Source organism: Eschscholzia californica, unplaced genomic scaffold (assembly GCF_041429995.1).
Source record: "Eschscholzia californica isolate CP2 unplaced genomic scaffold, dmEscCali1.0.p SCAF_4, whole genome shotgun sequence".
Classification (NCBI taxonomy): Eukaryota; Viridiplantae; Streptophyta; class Magnoliopsida; order Ranunculales; family Papaveraceae; genus Eschscholzia; species Eschscholzia californica.
Window position 1 is genome coordinate 14,834,947 of NW_028238461.1, and position 19,041 is coordinate 14,853,987.

Genomic DNA, 19,041 nt, shown 5'->3' on the forward strand with positions numbered 1-19,041 from the left:
TACCAAAACCGTATCGAAACCCATTAGGGTTTTGAGCAAAACTAGATCAAAGTCAAGCCCCCATTTTGAGAAGGGGTATATCTCGAAATAAAAACATGAACTTATCATTTTCTTTACAAAATCAAACGGTTAAAAATTTAGCTTAAAAAGACTTGTCAAAAGTAGGGAGCAAAGGGGTCGAGTTGGTCACCAGTGGGTGCTAAATAGGAATTATTTGCTCAGTTAAAGTGGTTAGTTTAATGAGGAAAAAATGTTGATGGGACTGGGGATCAAATGTTAAATTAAGTTGATTAGTTAAGTTAGTTAAGATATTTCAAAGTTTATAACTATCAAAACAGAGCATCAACAACACTCCCTTCCCTCACTCTTTTTCTTCTCTCTTTCTCTCTCTAAAAACCCAAACTCTCATATCACCATTCCTCTATCATCTTCTTGAATTATCTATCTTTCTCTCTCTAAAACTTGATTGATGTTCTTTCTTAGATCATCTTCCAATGAGCAAGAATTACAATTCCATTACTAAATCTGTACTTCTTGAACAAGGTTTTATTTAAGTACCTACCCAAATCAAAGTTATCTCTGAATTGGTTGATGTTTGAATAAAATGTCTGTGAAGGTAATATGAAATAGATTTAGTTTTCTCAAGAAGAGTTTTTTTCTTTCTTTCTTTAAAGATCTTGCTCTGTTTTATAGAAGTTTCATAATTCATGCAAGATTTTCCTTAAATCTAATAACTTTCTCAAGTTCTTACTAATTCTTTGAATTTTTCTTCACTTGATTAAATTCTCAACCAGAAGTCTACTCCCAATCCCAATTCATCACATATTTCGAAGAAGAAGAAGACGAGGGCAACATATAAGCATAAAGGTTTAGGTAACTGAATTTCTCAATGCCTTTATAATTCTTGAGAAATTGATATATAGTTCTTTTTTTAGTTGTTGGTGATACCTAAGGTTACAACGATTATGATTTTAATTTCTCGATGAACTTTGCTTATCAGGTGGAGTACGCATTAAGTTCAGGCAAGTGGACTATGTAGTTGCAGGGGGAGGTAGTCGCTCGTCGGGACATACGGTTCGTAGACGCATTAAGTTTGGTCCAATGGGCAGAGTAGTTGCAGGGAAAGGTAGTAGCTCGTCAGGTCGTACTAATGTGAATGAAAATGGTCAGAAAAAGCAAGACCGGAAGAAACGTCAAGGAATTGATTCCACCACCGACATTTGTTCTGAAGAGTTTATTAATTCTATAACGAAATGGGGAGGTAGTCGCTCGTCAGGGCATACGGTTCGTAGACGCATTAAGTTTGGTCCAATGGGCAGTGTAGTTGCAGGGAAAGGTAGCAGCTCGCCAGGTCGTGCTAGTGTGAATGAAAATGGTCACAAGAAGCAAGACCGGAAGAAACATCAAGGAATTGATTCCACCATCGACATTCGTTCTGAAGAGTTGATTAATTCTATAACGAAATGGGGAAACCCAGGAAGAGGCCAATTTGGGGAGGAAATATCATGGAAGAATGGCAACGATGAACGAAAAAAATATCAAGATTTGCCCCAGAACAAGACAATACTAGCTCATAGCAACCTATACCATCCACATTCTTACTTCTCACGTCAACCCGATCTTAACAAGGTGTGTGAGAACTTTTAAGTATCATTTTGTTCTTACTTGATTATGTAGCTACCTAGCTAGGTAATTACTGTATTTGGGTGTGTACAAAATGCAGAACTATAGTAGGAGTATGAATAACCAAGGAAGTTGTTCGACGTGTCTTACACGTATGGGAGAGAAAGATGATCCAAAAGAGAGGAAGAAGATGATATGGAAGTCGGAACCTTGCGGGTGCATGTTGGGATGCAGTGACTGCAAAATATGGTGGGACGGCCTTGATATACCAGAACAAGAGAGGCACTGCTTGTATTGCGGTAAAAGAGTCGAGAGGTGTGTTGCTCAACCATGTGCCACTATAGGTGCTGCTGATAATCCTCATGATCATGACAATCCTCAGGAGGTAGCAACAGAAAGACAACAGGAGTCAGTACCCATAAGACTGCAGGAGACCGTGCCGGAAGGAGAGCAGGAGGGAGTGCCCAAAACCCAGCAGAAGGCAGTGCCCAAAATCCAGCAAGAAGCAGTACCCAGAACACAGCAGGAAGAGGCAGCACTCGAAACCCAGCAGGAGGCAGTGCCCAGAACGCATCAGGATGAGGCAGTACCCAAAACACAGCAGGATGAGGCAGTACCCAAAACACAGCAGAAGCCAGCACCCGCCACACAGAAGCAGCAAGAGGAGGAAGTACATCAAACAGATCGTCTGCCTGTTGAATCTGACTTCCCGGAGTGGGATGTTGAAGCTCTAAGAAAGTAAGACCCCCACTAACCCCATTTTACTCGTTTCATCTATATATGTGCATGGAGGAAAGTTTAATGTCGAGGAAACTTCAAATGTTTAACAGAAAGTTACCGAAAAGACAACACAGGTCAGTACCCATAAGACAGCAGGAGTTCGTGCCTGAAAGAGAGCAGGAGGGAGTACCCAAAACCCAGCAGAAGGCAGTGTCCAATACCCAGCAGGAGGCAGTGCCCGGAACACAGCGGGATGGGGGAGTACCCAAAGCCCAGCAGGAGCCAACGCCCACCACACAGCAGCAGCAAGAGGAAGTACATCGAACAGACCGTCTGCCTGTTGAATCTGACTTCCCAGAGTGCGATGCCGGAGCTCTAAGAAAGTAAGACCCCAAATAACCAAAATTTATTCTTTTCATCTAAATATGTGCATGGAGGAAAGTTTAATGTTGAGGAAATTTCAAATGTTTAACAGGAAGATAGTGACCAAGAGACAGGAATCAGTTCCCATGAGACAGCAGGAGTCAGGGTCTGAAAGAGAGCAGGAGGGAGTGCCCAAAACCCAGCAGAAGGCAGTGCCCAAAACCCAGCAAGAAGCAGTGCCCAGAACCCAGCAGGAAGCAGCCCCCAAAACACAGCAGCAAGAGGCAGTACTCGAAACCCAGCAGGAGGCAATGCCCAAAACACAGCAGGAGGCAGTACCTGAAATCCAGCAGGAGCCAGCACCCAAAACACAGCAGCAGCAACAGGGGGAGGAAGTACATCAAACAGATCGTCTGCCTATTGAATCTAACTTCCTGGAGTGGGATGCTGAAGCTCTAAGAAAGTAAGACCCCAGTAACATCATTTACTCTTTCCATCTATATATGTGCATGGAGGAAAGTTTGACGTTGACGAAACTTCAAATGTTTAACAGGAAGCTGGCGACTGAAAGACAGGAGTCAGTACCCGTAAGATGGCAGGAGTCCATGCATGAAACAGAGCAGGAGGGAGCACCCAAAACACAGCAGGAAGAGGCAGTACCCAAAACACAGCAGGAAGAGGCAGTACCCAAAACACAGCAGGAAGAGGCAGTACCCAAAACACAGCAGGAAGAGGCAGTACCCAAAACACAGCAGGAACAGGCAGTACCCAAAACACAGCAGGAACAGGCAGTACCCAAAACACAGCAGGGACAGGCAGTACCCAAAACACAGCAGGAACAGGCAGTACCCAAAACACAGCAGGAACAGGCAGTACCCAAAACACAGCAGGCAGAGGCAGTACCCAAAACACAGCAGGAACAGGCAGTACCCAAAACACAGCAGGAACAGGCAGTACCCAAAACACAGCAGGAACAGGCAGTACCCAAAACACAGCAGGAACAGGCAGTACCCAAAACACAGCAGGAACAGGCAGTACCCAAAACACAGCAGGAACAGGCAGTACCCAAAACACAGCAGGAGGGAGTACCTGAAACCCAGCAGGAGCCTGCACCTGAAACACAACAGCAGCAAGAGGAGGACGAAGTATATCAAACAGATCGTCTGCCTGTTGAATCTGACTTCCCAGAGTGGGATGCTGAAGCTCTAAGAAAGTAAGACCCCAATAACCCCATTTTACTCTTCTCATCTATATATGTGCATGGAGGAAAGTTTAATGCTGACGAAACTTCAAATGTTTAACAGGAAGCTTCCTCGTCGACGGAGATGTTGGTGAAGTGCCAAAATGTTTTAGAATAATCAAGGTGGTGCTCGAGGCGTGATGGTTTGTATATACGGCAAGATTGTTTCTTTTTAGCCCATTTCCTGCGAAAGAAAAAGAGAGGCTGCTTTCTTGCTACTGCAGTTGAAGTAATGCCCATAGTCCCATACAACTCTTTTATGCTAGTTTATATTTAAGATCAATTTGACATTCAGGTGTACATAAGAAAGCAGTAAATGTAATTGTGAACATTTTTTTCGTTTCAATAGAGAACTTACAATTATAACCATCCTGACTGCTGTCGAAAACAGTTTCGAAACAGAGTACCGTCACAACTTTATGACACACAAAGTGAACAAGTAAAGAAAAAGATAACTTCAGGTGAAAATTTAGATCTCCGAGAACTAGGACCATCATGATGGCAAAAATGGTTTTTCAATCTTAGGGTTGTTCTTCGACTTTCTCTATAGCGATTGAGAAAGCTCAGTATATATGTTACAAGATCACCAGCAAAACTGGTATTTGTATGTGAGACCTGTCTAAAGAAGATGATCAACAACCAAATAGCAATAACGAACAGGGAACCCGTACTCTCAATGAGAATAGATGATCACATGAAGAAACGATATAGATAATTTCTGTGTCTTGCCTAATACTTAACTTAACATACCTGTTTTGCACCACATGGAATAAACTGTTGTTTATCAAACTGCGCTGAACAAGCAAAGAAACTCAGTTATCCTGAGAAACCCCTGATTGAGGAATCAGATTTGGGAGATTTATCAAGCTTATTCCTGTCATGCAGAGAAGAGTGTCAGATGACAGAGCTAATAAGATTAAGGCCATGAAAAAGCTTTCTTTTTTCGACTAGGCAGACGCTATGGAATATAAAATGAGGTTGAGATTTCACAAAAGAAAGCTGATACTAAATGTAATTGAATGAAAGATAGCATTGTGTAATATATTATTCGAAGCTAAAAATGCCTGTGCAAAACCTTGTCTCAGGACATAGTCCGAAAAAATGAGATAAGAGGAGAAAGAGAGTATATAAGAAAGTAGGCAGAACCACAGTTTGCAATGAGGTGAATTGAGAAGTTAAAAAGATGGAGAAACAGAACATTCACTAGGACCCCATGAAATACGAAAGTAATGAGAAAGCTTACTTTTGATATAATTTGATAAGCGACTGTGGTCTCTGATAACTATCTTCCTTCTTTTGTGGCTTTGATTTTGACCCACCCCTCGATTCAGGTTTCCAGCAAGCTTTGGTAAGAGACTGACCTAATAACTCAGCAATATCTGTTGCCATTAAGGCAGCCTTCTGGGCATAAGGGAATGTTTCCTCCTTAAAGTGGTATGATAACCATAAATACATAGATAAAACTTGATGTTTAGTCTCGAGATCCAATAATTCCGTATCATTACGAGCAGAACCCTTTGGCATACCCATTGCTATACTAACAGGAAGGTTTTGACTGTATGATGAGGCAAATTTCAAGAGATGGTACATTGCTTTTGGGTCTCTAATGTTAACTGGAGCAAAACAAAAGTTAAAACGGTCTTGAAGAGATAACCCTGGAACTTTCTCCAACATCTTAGCAACCTTCTTTATATGGTCATGGCGACATAAGAAATAAGAACCATCAAGACGACAATTCTCACCAAACTTATCTAGTAGCTGGCAGAAGGTAATGTTTGGAAGTTTGCCGGCAAATAACTCAACCTGCTCATAGAAAGGAAACAAACCCACTTTCTTAACTTCGTCGAAAGGTTGTTTCAAACACTCAATCAAGTAATCCAAATCATCCAAATGCAAAGTGGTTGTGAGGCCATCTGGATAACGACTTCCTCTTCGACCTGCTCTTCCAGCAATTTGCTTCACCTGAGTCGCTGGAACTGGTACAATCTTGTCACCATTATACTTCGAAAGACTATAAAATACTACACGTCTAATATTTAAATTTAATCCCATTCCCACTGCATCACTCGCAACCAGAACATCGAATTCATTATCTTGATCATTGAACAAATTAGCTTGATGCCTCCTAGTCTCTGGTGGTAAAGCACCATAAATAACACAACATCTATGTTTGGTGAACTTCTCAATTGCCATCTTTACCTCAAAGATTTCTCTCCTCGAGAAGGCTACGATGCAATCTCCTGAATGGACATTTTTAAGATCTCCCAATAGGGTCTTCGCTTCTACCACAAGAGGCTTAAACCTTTCATAGTGGTTTTCAATCAACTCATCTCCTGTTTCTGAACAAATCTTTCGAACAATTCTCAAAACACTTGGGTCACCACAAAGATGTATCTCATCAGCCTTCAACCCAAGCAAAGCCCGGGTCCATGCATAACCTCTACATGTATCAGCCATCATTTGGATCTCATCGATAACAGCCACATCATATAATTCATCTGTAGACACCATTTCAACAGTACAAGCGATATGATTGGAAAATGGAACGTTTTTCTTTTCTTGCCCAGTGTGAAGACTACAATAAACTCCAAGTGCATTTACTCTGTCAAAAACTTCCATGGCTAGAAGCCTCAGTGGACTACAATAAATACCTTTCTTTGCCTCCATATATCGCTGCAAGGCATTGTATGTTTTACCACTATTCGTCGGACCACAATGATAAACGATCTTTCTTTTCATAGCTCGTGCAAATGGAAACCAAGTATGAGGCTTGGTTAAATCAGCAGATTCAAGAATTCCCTTAAACCTCTTGATCTCATCTGGAAAATGTTCCAAACAAAATTCGACAAAAATAGGAAAAAGAAACCTCTCTGCCTCTTCACTTGGACCAATTGAAACAAGATAGTTGGAAACATCAATAGGTGATTTTTTTATGAAGAAAGACCGGAACTTGCGGGCAGCTGTGGGGAAAAATGATAAACCAATATAAATTGCAAGAGCTTGGTTCGAAGCCCATCCTGACTTAGAGAATGATCGGAAGATTTCAGCTAAAACTTCACAGTCAGCTTGCGATTTCCTCGCACCCATTTCAACATTTCGAAGCTCTCGATACAATTCCACCGGGTCTCGTAGAGCCACATTATTGAAATTACTTGTCTCCAAAGAACTACTATCAGTTACTGGTGTCTCCTCATTCACCTCTGAATCGAGTAAACCATTCTCATCATTTTCATCCTCTTCATCCCCATTTTCAACTTCAGTTGAATATGGTTTCCAATGGGTTATATTAAAAACCCTAAATTTCTGAGTTTGTGACCCTATTTGATTGTTCTCTAGTTTTCTCAAACCAGATATATTTCGATATAATGTGGGTATACCCAAAGTTTCAAAATTTGAGCTTTTCCTAGAACTTAGACACCCATTTTCTCTTATACAATATAACAACCGATTTGAGAAAGAAAACCTAACCCTAGAAAAATTTCTTCTGGATGAATAGATTCGACAGAGATAAGATGCAGTTCCTTTCACCATTTCATTCAAAATCAACTAAAAATGTTGTTCAAATATCTGAATGAAGCAAACCAATAAAAAAAAAATTAAAAGTAATGAACTTAAAAGACGGAAAAATTGATCATTTTAATAAGCCATACCTGATTAGGGAATAGAAAAGGTTGAATTTTTCTGTGAATTAACTTCACAGAATGGTTAAGCGTAGAAAGAGGGAGAACGATTGTTAGAGATTTCCCGCCACAAACTATAAACCCTAAACCCTTAGAGAGAGAAAGTGAGACATCATATGTTTGATGGACTTTCTTACTCACACCGGAACCGAAAGCATAACCGCATGGAAGACCGAGATCAAGCCTAACCTAACCCCGGACCAATCAGTAGCTGTTAGCAAATCGTCGACCCAAAGGGCGAAATCGAACCAATCAAATAAGACCGACCGGCTAAGCTCGATTTGGCCTAGTGTCATGTCCCTTTTTGTCAAGCCTTGTTGGTATTGCCAAGGGACATGTCTTTTACTTTTATGCATTGTAATAAGTGTAGCATATGCCTTGCGCTAGGCCGGCATATGTCTTGAGCGTGCATAGTAAGGTGCCTTGTATATAGGTAGCTTCCTTAGATAGCTTCCCTTGGCACGGGGACGTAGATGTCTTTATTTCCAACAAAGGAGTATGCTTGTTTGAAAGCATTGATGTTTCCTTGTGAGGATAGGTGAAACATATATTTTGCACTATGTAGGGGAGTGGATGGTAAACTTTGAGTGGAAGACCCCCCTACCTTCCAAATAGTGGGCAACCGAAGAGCCATAAGCTTCCCTAGCCTTTAGGAAGCTTCTTTAGTCATATGCTTGTCTTTCCTTGTAAGCTCTCATTATCTATCAATATAATCTTGTTGACTTCTTTTGTAGCTATCGTTGGTTGTTTGGAATATTACTTTGTTGGCTTACTTGTCCCGAGAGCGCGCACAAGTGCCGCACGACGCCTATCGAGAGAAAAGGCCGTGACAATTGGTATCAGAGCATAGGATGGTAGCTCCAAGAACTATGAAAGAACGGTTGGATGCTTTGGAGGAACGGGCGCGCGCTTGGAAGAAGTGATCGTGGGTGTCCCGTTGCTCGCGGAGAAGCTAGACGGATTGGAAGGTCGCCACAATGGTGTGGATATGACGGTCGAAGCTATGGGAGCATCCCTGGAGGATGTGTAAGTGCAAATAAGCGACCTTCGAGAAGAGCAAGGTAGCATAATCAACGAGTTGCGAGCACAGGTGAATGTATTGATGCGGATTTTAGGTACCCAAGACCGAGCCGGAGCAGCAGAGGCGCATCCTCCTCGTGTGCGAGTGCCGGATCCAAGATCCTATGGAGGAGCCAGAGATGGCAAGGAGCTCGAGAACTTCTTGTTTGACATGGAGCAATACTTCCGTGCCGTGCGACCCGACGATGAAGACATCAAAGTCTCGATGGGCACGATGTACTTGACGGGGGATGCTAAACTATGGTGGCGCACACGGTATGAAGAGATACAAGCCGGACGTGCCGTTATAGATTCTTGGGAGGATTTGAAAAGAGAGCTCAAGGCTCAATTCCTTCCAGAGAATGTGGAGTATATGGCAAGAAAAAAGCTACGGAAACTCCAGCACACAGGTACCATTCGGGAATATGTGAAGCAGTTCTCAGCGCTCATGCTCGATATAAAAGATATGTCAGAGAAGGATAAGCTCTTCTGTTTTCTTGAAGGCCTAAAGCCATGGGCACAGACAGAGCTCCAGAGGCAAAGGGTGCAAGACTTGGCCACAGCGCAGGCCGCCGCTGAGAGACTCACAGATTTCGCAACGAATGACCAAGAGAGGAAAAAGCCTACGGGCACTGGAGGAAAGCCCAATCCTGGAAGGGGAAAAGGCCATGAGCGGAAACCTTACCCCAACCGGGATGGCACAGGGTCGAAGACGGGCGCTACATCGGGAGCCAAAGCACCTTTGAAGTGCTTCCTTTGTAGTGGCCCCCATCGCATACGTGATTGTCCATCCCGAGCCGCGCTCAATGCATTGAAGGTGTCTTTTGGCGGCAAAGAGGACAAGGAGAGTATGCATGATCCACAGGAAGATGTGGATAGTGATGATGATGATTCAAAGATGGGTGCGCTCCAGGTACTCAATGCTCTTGCGGGTCAATCAAGTGAGAAGCCTAAGGCCTCAAGGGTGCTGATGTACGTTGAATGTAAGATCAATGGCAAGACTACCAAGGTGATGGTAGATACTGGAGCTAGCAACAACTTCGTAGATGTTGCGGAGGCTAAGCGATTGGGTCTAAAGCTTCATAAGGATCCAAGCCGCATGAAGGCCGTTAATTCGGCACCAAAACCCGTGGATGGGGTAGCTCGAGATGTACCCCTCGAGATTGGCAAGTGGTCTGGTAAGACTAACTTTACTTGTGTACCTTTGGATGATTTTCAGGTCATCATTGGACTAGACTTCATGATGGAGCACAAAATGGTGCCGATGCTGTACTTGAGGAGCATATGTTTCCTTGGAGACAGGCCGTGCATGGTGCCAGTAGTTACCGAGAAGAGTCGAGGCGACAAGATGATTTCAGCGATGCAGCTAGAGAAGGGGCTAAAGAAGGGAGAGTTGACATACTTGGCAGCCTTGAAGATGGAGACTACAGGAGTAGATGCAGAACCTGTACCTGCCAAGATCCAAACCATCCTGAAGGAGTTCAGGGATGTTATGCCAGCAAAGCTTCCAAAGTCTCTACCCCCACGACGTGTTGTTGATCATCAAATAGAGATTATTCCAGGAGTTAAGCCACCTGCGAAAGCTCCCTACAGGATGGCTCCACCCGAGTTGGCCGAATTGAGAAAGCAACTCGACGAGCTATTGGAGGCAGGATTCATCCGTCCTTCCAAAGCTCCTTATGGTGCTCCAGTGTTGTTCCAGAAGAAGCACGATGGTAGTTTGAGGTTGTGCGTGGATTTTCGGGCGTTAAACAAGGTGACTGTGAAGAACAAATACCTGATTCCACTTATAGCGGACTTGTTCGATCAACTCGGTTCGGCAAAGTACTTTTCGAAGTTAGACTTGCGCTCTGGGTATTAGCAAGTCCGCGTTGCAGAAGGTGACGAGCCGAAGACCACGTGCGTGACGCGGTATGGGGCGTTTGAGTACTTGGTGATGCCTTTTGGCTTAACCAACGCGCCTGCCACGTTTTGTACGTTGATGAACCAGATCTTCCATGAGTTTCTCGACAAGTTCGTGGTGGTGTATCTTGATGATATTGTTGTGTATAGCCACAGTTTGGAAGATCATGCAAAACACTTGAGAGAAGTGTTCAGGGTCTTGAAGGAGAACCAGCTATATGTGAAAGAGGAGAAGTGCTCGTTTGCACAAAAACACATTGGTTTTCTGGGCCACATTATTGGTGATGGGCATATCCGGATGGAGATGAAGAAGGTGAAAGCCATCCAAGAGTGGAAGGTGCCAACTTCAGTGTCGGAGCTCAGATCATTTCTCGGACTTGCGAATTACTATCGTAAGTTCATCAGGAGATATTCAGCCAGAGCGGCACCTTTGACAGACTTGTTGAAGAAGGATAGGCCCTGGGTTTGGTCGAAGGAATGTCAAGAAGCATTCGAGGACATGGTTGCTAACGATCCCGTATTGGCATTGCCCGACATTTCCAAGCCTTTTGAAGTTCATACTGATGCATCTGATTTTGCACTTGGCGGGGTACTAGTGCAAGATGGTCACCCAGTTGCATACGAGAGTCACAAGCTTTCCGACACAGAGCGGCGTTATATAGCTCAGAAGAAAGAGTTATTAGCTATTGTTCATTGCTTAAGGGTCTGGAGGCATTATTTGTTGGGGTCGAAGTTTCTGGTGAAGACCGACAATGTTGCTGCCTCACACTTCATGACTCAGAAAAAGCTCACTTCCAAGCAGGCTCGCTGGCAGGTGTCATTGACCGAGTTTGATTTTGATATGGAGTACCAACCAGGAAGGATGAACAATGTTGCTAATGCACTGAGCAGGAAGGCGGAGTTGGCCGCCTTGGTTACTACGGGACAGAGGAGCAGGTCCCAGCAGAAGACCATCATTATCGACAAGATTCGTGAACGGCTGCAGAGTGATAAAGAAGCCAAGATCTTGGTCGATATGGTGAAGGGAGGACGTTCCACAAGGTTCAGAATCAAAGAGGATTTGTTATATACCACAGGTAGACGTCTCTATGTGCCTCGCTCTGCGGAGCTGAGGCGGGAGCTTATCAAGGAATGTCATGATACCGTATGGGCAGGCCACCCTGGCTACCATCGTACATTGGCGTTACTTGAGACAGCATATTACTGGCCGAACATGAGGAAGCAAGTTGAAGAGTATGTGCAGACTTGCCTCATTTGTCAGCAGGACAAGGTGATGCGGAAGAAACCTTTGGGACTTTTGGAGCCATTGCCGGTGGTGCAGCGTCCATGGGAGAGTGTATCTATGGACTTCATTAGTGGCTTGCCAAAAGTGGGGGAGTATACTTCTATTATGGTGGTGATTGATCGTTTCTCGAAGTATGCAACCTTTATTCCAGCACCTGCTCAGTGTACTGCGGAAGAAGTGGCGTTCTTGTTCTTGAAGCACATAGTGAAGTATTGGGGTGTGCCCCAGACTATTATCAGCGATCGTGATGCCAGATTTACAGGGCGGTTTTGGACCGAGCTCATGAAACTCTTAGGGTCACAGCTGAACTTCTCGACAAGTAATCATCCGTAGACAGACGGCCAGACGGAGCGTTTCAACGCTCTTCTTGAAGAATACCTTAGGCACTTTGTCAGTGCCAACCAGCAGAATTGGGTGAATCTATTGGACGTAGCTCAGTTCTGTTTCAATTTGCAGGAGAGTTCTTCTACCTGCAAGACACCATTCGAGCTGGTAACAGGGCATCGACCGTTAACTCCTCACACGGTTGCAACAGGTTATACAGGTACTAGCCCACGGGCATTCACTTTTGCTAAGGAATGGCAGCAGACAGCAGAAATAGCCAAAGCACACCTGGAGAAAGCAGCAGCACGCATGAAGAAGTTCACAGATGAGAACCGGAGGCCACACAACTTCAAAGTAGGTGACTTGGTGCTCGTCAAGATCAACAGGGATACTTCTCGGTTCGTGAAGAAGCTACACCGAAACTTGGTGAGGCGGTACGAGGGCCCCTTTCCCATCATTGCTCGTGTTGGAAAGGTTTCGTTCAAAGTACAACTCCCGAGGTACATGCAGAACCACCGTCATGTCTTCCATGCCAGCAACCTGAAGCCGTTCTACCAGGATCAGGCGGATCCTCAACGTGCCAACCAGCAGAGATCTAATCCAAGACCGTAGCTCCAGCCAACCAAGGAGGTGCAGAAGATAGTAGCTGATCGCCGTGCTCAAGCTCATCACAATTCGCCACCGGAGATCGAGTCCTTAGTGAAGTGGAAGAACCTGCCAGAAGCCGAAGCCAGTTGGGAACGCGCCAACTCCTTGCTCGACAATGCAGAAAAGATCGTGGAGTACTTGGCAGCGAAGTCGTCGAGGACGACGACATAACAAGTGGGGGAGTCTGTCATGTCCCTTTTTGTCAAGCCTTGTTGGTATTGCCAAGGGACATGTCTTTTACTTTTATGCATTGTAATAAGTGTAGCATATGCCTTGCGCTAGGCCGGCATATGTCTTGAGCGTGCATAGTAAAGTGCCTTGTATATAGGTAGCTTCCTTAGATAGCTTCCCTTGGCACGGGGACGTAGATGTCTTTATTTCCAACAAAGGAGTATGTTTGGTTGAAAGCATTGATGTTTCCTTGTGAGGATAGGTGAAACATATATTTTGCACTATGTAGGGGAGTGGATGGTAAACTTTGAGTGGAAGACCCCTACCTTCCAAATAGTGCGCAACCGAAGAGCCATAAGCTTCCCTAGCCTTTAGAAAGCTTCTTTAGTCATATGCTTGTCTTTCCTTGTAAGCTCTCATTATCTATCAATATAATCTTGTTGCCTTCTTTTGTAGCTATCGTTGGTTGTTTGGAATATTACTTTGTTGGCTGACTTGTCCCGAGAGCGCGCACAAGTGCCGCACGACGCCTATCGAGAGAAAAGGCCGTGACATTAGGCCTCTGATTGTCGCTTTAAAGAGATGCCATGCTCTTTACGACATTTCTCATACGGTCAAAACAGAACATTGATAATTACGAAATGTTTGTTTTTTCTTTACTTATTTTGAACATTACTTTGACTCATTTATGATTTTATTCATTCTTTTTGTTCGAAAAAGCCGAAAAGGGAATAAAAAGGTGAGGCATAAAAAATATGAAACAAAAGAAGAAATTAAGAGCTCATATTTGCATATACTTCTCCCTTTATAAGGCAGTAAATTATGGAACCCATCCATAAGCATGCTATAAGATCATTGCTCAACAGTTGAAGAGAAGCAGAAGTTATTTAATCAGTATTGTTTCTCTTTATTTGGAAATGTGGGACTATACATTAATCCAGGTCATATGACTAGCTTCTTTTATTTCTAGACTTTGTCTTTGTAAGTCTTCTTTTCAGGTTCAGCCCATATAAATGTGTATTTTAATTGTTTAAAATGATTGGTTCAACTAAAAAGTTATTTGGATATCACGATCGCCATTTGTAACGTTCGACATATTGAATTCCTCGAATTGTTGAATAAGATTAGAATTTTTAAATATGATATTCTAACACTTGTAGTCATTCACAACTTGTTATCTAGTCATTACAACGGTACCTCGAGCCAATAGAGAAAATTTTTAGAGGCAATGTCATACTCTATACAAGGCAAGATTGATACTCTAACACTTGGAGTTAATATAAAAAAGATCTCCTCTCTTTATATTGATACGAAAGGACATGATTTCATGATATTGTTGATTAACTCTTTCACTACACCACTTTCTATCATGAGACAAGGAAATGAAGTGAAAAAGGTATTTCATACTGATGACCTACATTTTAGTCCAATAAAAAAGAGCTCATATGTGCATATACTTCTACCTTTGGAAGGCAGGAAGAAATGGAACCCATCCATATACTATGCTGATAGATCATTGCTCAACGAAATATGAAGAGTAGAATCTTGTATAATTAGTATTGCTCTCTTCATTTACCAATGTGGGACTATATGTTTTATCCCATTCATACACAAAATTTCTTTTTGATGTTTTTTATCCTGTACTTGGACCGGACACCCACTAAGTATGTGAATTTCAAGATGAAAATTTGCAAAATAACCGTGAAGAGAAAACAAAAAGAGCTCATATTTGCATGTACTTCTACCTATATAAATCAGGAAGTTTTGGAACCCGTCCAAACAATGCCATCAGATCATTGCTCTATAGTACATGAGAAGTATCCTTATTTAAGACATATTGAGTTTCTTCTATTAGGGAATGTGGGACTAAAAATTAATCATAGCGGTTTATTAAAAATATTACTTTGACAAAAGGTGGCTAAAGTAACCCGACAAAAGTGATCATTTTTATATTGATAAAGAACACCATAATTCCGTGATGTTCTTGATTAATAGAAGTGTGGAGATCAACTTTTCAACTACTGTATAAACTAAATGATTTTAATGCATATTGGACCAACAATGATCAACAACAACGCAATCTCTCCATTCTCTTTCGTGACGAGAGGAAAGACAAGGTAAACCACTAAGATCTTTAAATATGTGGAAGGGGGATCGTTGGTCATATTGGGTGAGGAGAACCTTGTCTTTTTTTTGGGAAGAAGGGGATTTCCCTAAGTAATTCTACATCAGGGTTGCGCATAAAGCCCCCACAACTAGATACCTCTTTTTGCGTGGAAATATAATGTCTAGGTTACTCTACTTATTGCTAACTGATCTAACTGAATTTGGGTTTTCCTCCTTGCGCTTTCTACTAGCGGACCCAAATAATTGAGAGAGCACCTACTAGCGCACCCAAATAATTGAGAGAGCACGAACATAGAGAAATTAGACCAGATGTGTTATATTGTGTTCTATCACAAAATTATCAGAAAGCGGACAACTTTGTATTTTTAGAAACCAAAATATATAAACAAAACGAAGTTCGAAAACAAAAGAGCTCAGATTTGCATATACTTCAACCTATATAAATCAGGAATTTATGGAACCCATCCATAGACTACGCTATTAGATCACTGCTCAGTAATGGAAGGAAAGAATACGTTTTTAAACCAATTTTTGGTCTGTCAATTTTTCTATATGGGACTATGAACTATGTTAATAATAACCTAGGCTAGCCACAGATTTTATCCCGCCCAAGGATGAAGGATGCCTCTAAGCATGTAACACTGGCTAAGTCTCTGCCTAGAACGCACCAACCCAAGGTACACACGGGTACCCGAGTAAGAGTGCCTCGACTCTCACACCTTAGTCGAACCAATGTTGCATTTTTAAGGAAAAGACGCCAACAACCCTTAGTTGGAGTGGTAAGAGGTATAATCTTCCACCCAGGGGCGGCCCAGGCCCAAAGCAATCAAAGCGGTCGCTTTGGGCCCCGACGTAGTCAAGGGCCTTATATATCGAATCATGTATGTTATTTCTCAAATAATAATTACCTTGTAAAGGGATTTATGGCATGAATTAAGTTATAGTTCAGTGGTTCAAGAGCTTAGACTATATACGAGAGGTCATGAGATTGACTCCACTTTTAAGCAACATTAAAATATTATTTATTTTTTCTACCAAACCAGGCCCCAAATTTTAATTCGGCTTGGGGCCTCCCACATATTTGGGCCGGCCCTACTTCCACCTAGAGGTCAGGTTCGAGGCACACGCTTAACAATTCAAATAAAAAAAAAAGAAAGACTGCCTTAGATTTGAAAACGAAAAATTGCAAACATTAAAACAATAGAGCTCACCTCAACAAAAAAAAACAATAGAGCTCATACTTGCATATACTTCAAACTATACAAGTTTAGAAGTTATGGAACCCATCCAAACTATGCTATTAGATCATTGCTCATTGCTATAATGAAATGTGAAAGTATTTATGAACTATTGAACTTCTTTTATTCGAAAATGTGGGACTAAAAACTAATCCCAATCATACACCGTACTTATATTTTTTAGTAGTAATAATATTTTAGAAAAAGTTGAATCATTTATGAAGGTTAACTTTAGTAGTGGTTCCAGCTGGCTTATTCATGAGCTGATCTTCTTTTTCTTTCGAGGAAGGATCGCTACCAGAAACGGTGGGAGCATCGGTTGCGCCACCACCAAGACCTAGTTTGGGTTTAAGATGACCTTCAGTTCCATACCCTTGTCGCTTGTAATCTTCCAAATCAGAGTAGTTCACGTATGGACTACTTTCCGTTGGCAAATCTACTACTTCCTCCCCCTTTGATGACTTTTTCTCCTCTGAATTCATCCTTCTCTCTCAGTATATATCTCTAGGGTTTCTTTTGCAATTTTCAGTCTACAGAAACAGTTCTGATGATCTCTTCTTTGTTTGTTGGTTGGTTGGTTTTGAGATTTATATAGAAGAAAGGAAGTGTCAATTTTTTGTTCGTAAAGATTTCTACTCCACCAGCTTGTAAACGTGGCGCACAACCAGAGTTCCTCATATCCACTTGTCAATCAATCTCTCTTCTTTTTTGGGTGTCACGTGCTAATCTCCTGTACCTTTCAATATCTGTTTGGCCGACTAACTTTCTTTTTGTAAGGTTTGGCCGACTTACCTTTTTCTTCTTTTTTTTTTTTTTTATTTCAACAAAAATAAAAATAAAAAACTTTTTTCTTTCTTTTTGCAAGGTCGCCCGGTGGGATCTTTAATTTTTGTACAAAGTAAATAGATAAACAAACTAAAGAGTAGTTTGAACAAAAAGAAACTAAAGAGTCATTGCAATATTTATGCCAAATAATAGTGGGATTAACCTCCTAATTATTACTGTAATTGTTATTTTTGGTTCGTTTCGCGAGAGAGACCGCTAGATCATTGTTTTTTTGAGGAATATGCGTGAAGATCGTGGCTTGAAATTGAGTTAGTTGTTGCTTGATCGAAGAGACATGAGTCTTGGTTTGCCAGTGTAATTGATAGCTGGAGTTGTTGAGATGGTTGATTATAGCCTGATTATCACTCTCAATATGCATAAACTTATGTTGTGGATGAGAGCCCATTTGCTACATTCTAAAATAGCCTAAATTTCTCCTTCTTCTGCTGATCGGGTATTAACCATTGAAGTGTGAACATATAAGAATTTTGCGTTCTCATTATGAAAGATGGTTGAAAGACCTGTCGGTTCTTCATAATATCAATAAATGAAACATCAATGTTTAATTTTTTTTTTGTTTGTTGAACTACATCAGTGTTTAATTTAACAAATGGAGAGGTTGGTGGGAGCCATCGTATTTGCTTCGTAGAAGAATGATCATGGGTACTACAATCTAGTATTTGGGGGAAAGTCAAAATTTGGTTGATTACGTGGGTTGAGGCCGTCGAAACCTGTTGAAAACAATGAGTACATCTAGCTTTCCAAATATGTCATAAAATAGTTGCATGCATAGATATCTGATTGCTACTAACGTGATATTCCGTGGCGTTCCACGAAATAATCCATTGCGCTAGAGATAAAATAGTCGTCAAATGTATACTAAAATAAAACCATATATCTCTAGCAAAGCTACAATGCAGTAATGCATGGTCAATAGTTTCAATTTCTGTACAATAAGAACAAGTCATTATATTGCCTATGTATTTACCAATGATATGGCACACTGGTAGACTATGGTACAACATTTCCAGATAATAATAGTATTCGCTTGGGTAAGATAATGGTACCTAGATCGGACCTCATAATTACCGGAATTAGTAAGGGACCATTTAATAGAGTCAGGACCATCCTCCAGCAGGGGAATGGTGGTAATTAGGCGGCCTATATCCTGATCAAAAGTGTTGGCAATTAAGTTAATGTCTCAGACTCCCAGTTGTTGTTGAGAATGAGCTGAGAACCCCAAATGAGAGAGGAGTGGTGAATGTTGGGGAGGGGAAGGATGATTAGGAATCCAGTAATCAGTCCAAATATGTTGATAGAGGTAGCTTTGTGGACCTCCCGAATAGAGAGGGGGGAGATCTTATCCAACTAATGGTGAATGGTTTTCCAAATCCATGAACTCGTTTGCTTAACGAGACCCAGAGAGGAAGAATTGAGAAAACATTTCGGTTTAAGAAATTTGACCCACATGAAATTCGGTCCAGTTTGAAGGCGTTAGGCAAGCTTTCCCAAGAGGACTTGGTTATCCGTAAACGGATCTGTAAGGCCCGAACCTCCGTGAATCTTAGGGAGGCAGATGGAGGACCAAGCCTTAGCGCAGATGCTTTTAGATTATCTTCACCAATAAGACCGTTCATGCGATTGCAGATGCCTTTGACAATGACGAAGCATTGCATAGGGGAACAACCACAACTATTGTCGAAAAAATAATCTGGCATAAATTGTCATAAAGTCGAATGAACCTAAACCACTATTGGGACTATATTATTTTGCCCCAAATTACTATGTTGATGTTCTAGTGATTTTTTCGACCAATCGGTCGAATTTCTTATGGTC

General features: G+C 41.9%; 2 protein-coding genes across 7 annotated transcripts; one reads left to right on the plus strand and one right to left on the minus strand.

Moving 5' to 3' along the window:
• The first annotated feature begins 229 nt into the window (after positions 1–229).
• LOC147543047 (uncharacterized) lies at positions 230–4,315 on the plus strand. Of its 3 annotated transcripts, none has more exons than XM_086633509.1 (9): positions 230–616; positions 795–873; positions 1,001–1,629; positions 1,724–2,361; positions 2,454–2,726; positions 2,819–3,169; positions 3,260–3,416; positions 3,526–3,919; positions 4,011–4,315. In XM_086633509.1, the coding sequence occupies exons 1-8, from the start codon at positions 605–607 to the stop codon at positions 3,913–3,915; spliced, it is 2,529 nt and encodes an 842-aa protein (XP_086489635.1). In that variant the 5' UTR covers positions 230–604; the 3' UTR covers positions 3,916–3,919; positions 4,011–4,315. The 3 variants fall into 3 exon arrangements, with proteins under 3 accessions (XP_086489635.1, XP_086489638.1, XP_086489636.1); XM_086633512.1 differs by having other exon boundaries at positions 234–616; positions 3,260–3,470; positions 3,607–3,919; XM_086633510.1 differs by having other exon boundaries at positions 234–616; positions 2,478–2,726.
• Positions 4,081–13,876, minus strand: LOC147543048 (DExH-box ATP-dependent RNA helicase DExH18, mitochondrial-like). 4 transcript variants are annotated; one of them, XR_015223246.1, is made up of 4 exons: positions 7,597–7,874; positions 5,190–7,513; positions 4,697–4,820; positions 4,081–4,130 (listed from the first exon to the last, which is right to left on the minus strand). XR_015223246.1 is itself a non-coding variant. In XM_086633513.1 (4 exons), exons 3-4 carry the CDS (start codon positions 7,475–7,477, stop codon positions 4,763–4,765), a joined length of 2,346 nt encoding a protein of 781 aa, XP_086489639.1. In that variant the 5' UTR covers positions 7,478–7,513; positions 7,597–7,912; positions 13,563–13,876; the 3' UTR covers positions 4,260–4,762. The 4 variants fall into 4 exon arrangements, 1 of the variants encoding a protein (XP_086489639.1); XR_015223244.1 differs by lacking the exon at positions 4,081–4,130 and adding an exon at positions 4,260–4,561 and having other exon boundaries at positions 7,597–7,913; XR_015223245.1 differs by lacking the exon at positions 4,081–4,130 and adding an exon at positions 4,260–4,565.
• Positions 13,877–19,041: the final 5,165 nt, after the last annotated feature.

Bases quoted from the DNA above. Each gene is read 5' to 3' on its own strand.
- LOC147543047 (XM_086633509.1), top strand. The intron at 874-1,000 runs GTAACTGAATTT...TTTGCTTATCAG, and splicing joins ATATAAGCATAAAGGTTTAG to GTGGAGTACGCATTAAGTTC. The intron at 1,630-1,723 runs GTGTGTGAGAAC...TACAAAATGCAG, and splicing joins GTCAACCCGATCTTAACAAG to AACTATAGTAGGAGTATGAA.
- LOC147543048 (XM_086633513.1), bottom strand. From the start codon at position 7,477: ATGGTGAAAGGAACTGCATCTTATCTCTGTCGAATCTATTCATCCAGA. The intron at 4,821-5,189 runs GTAAGCTTTCTC...TCTGCATGACAG, and splicing joins CTTATCAAATTATATCAAAA to GAATAAGCTTGATAAATCTC.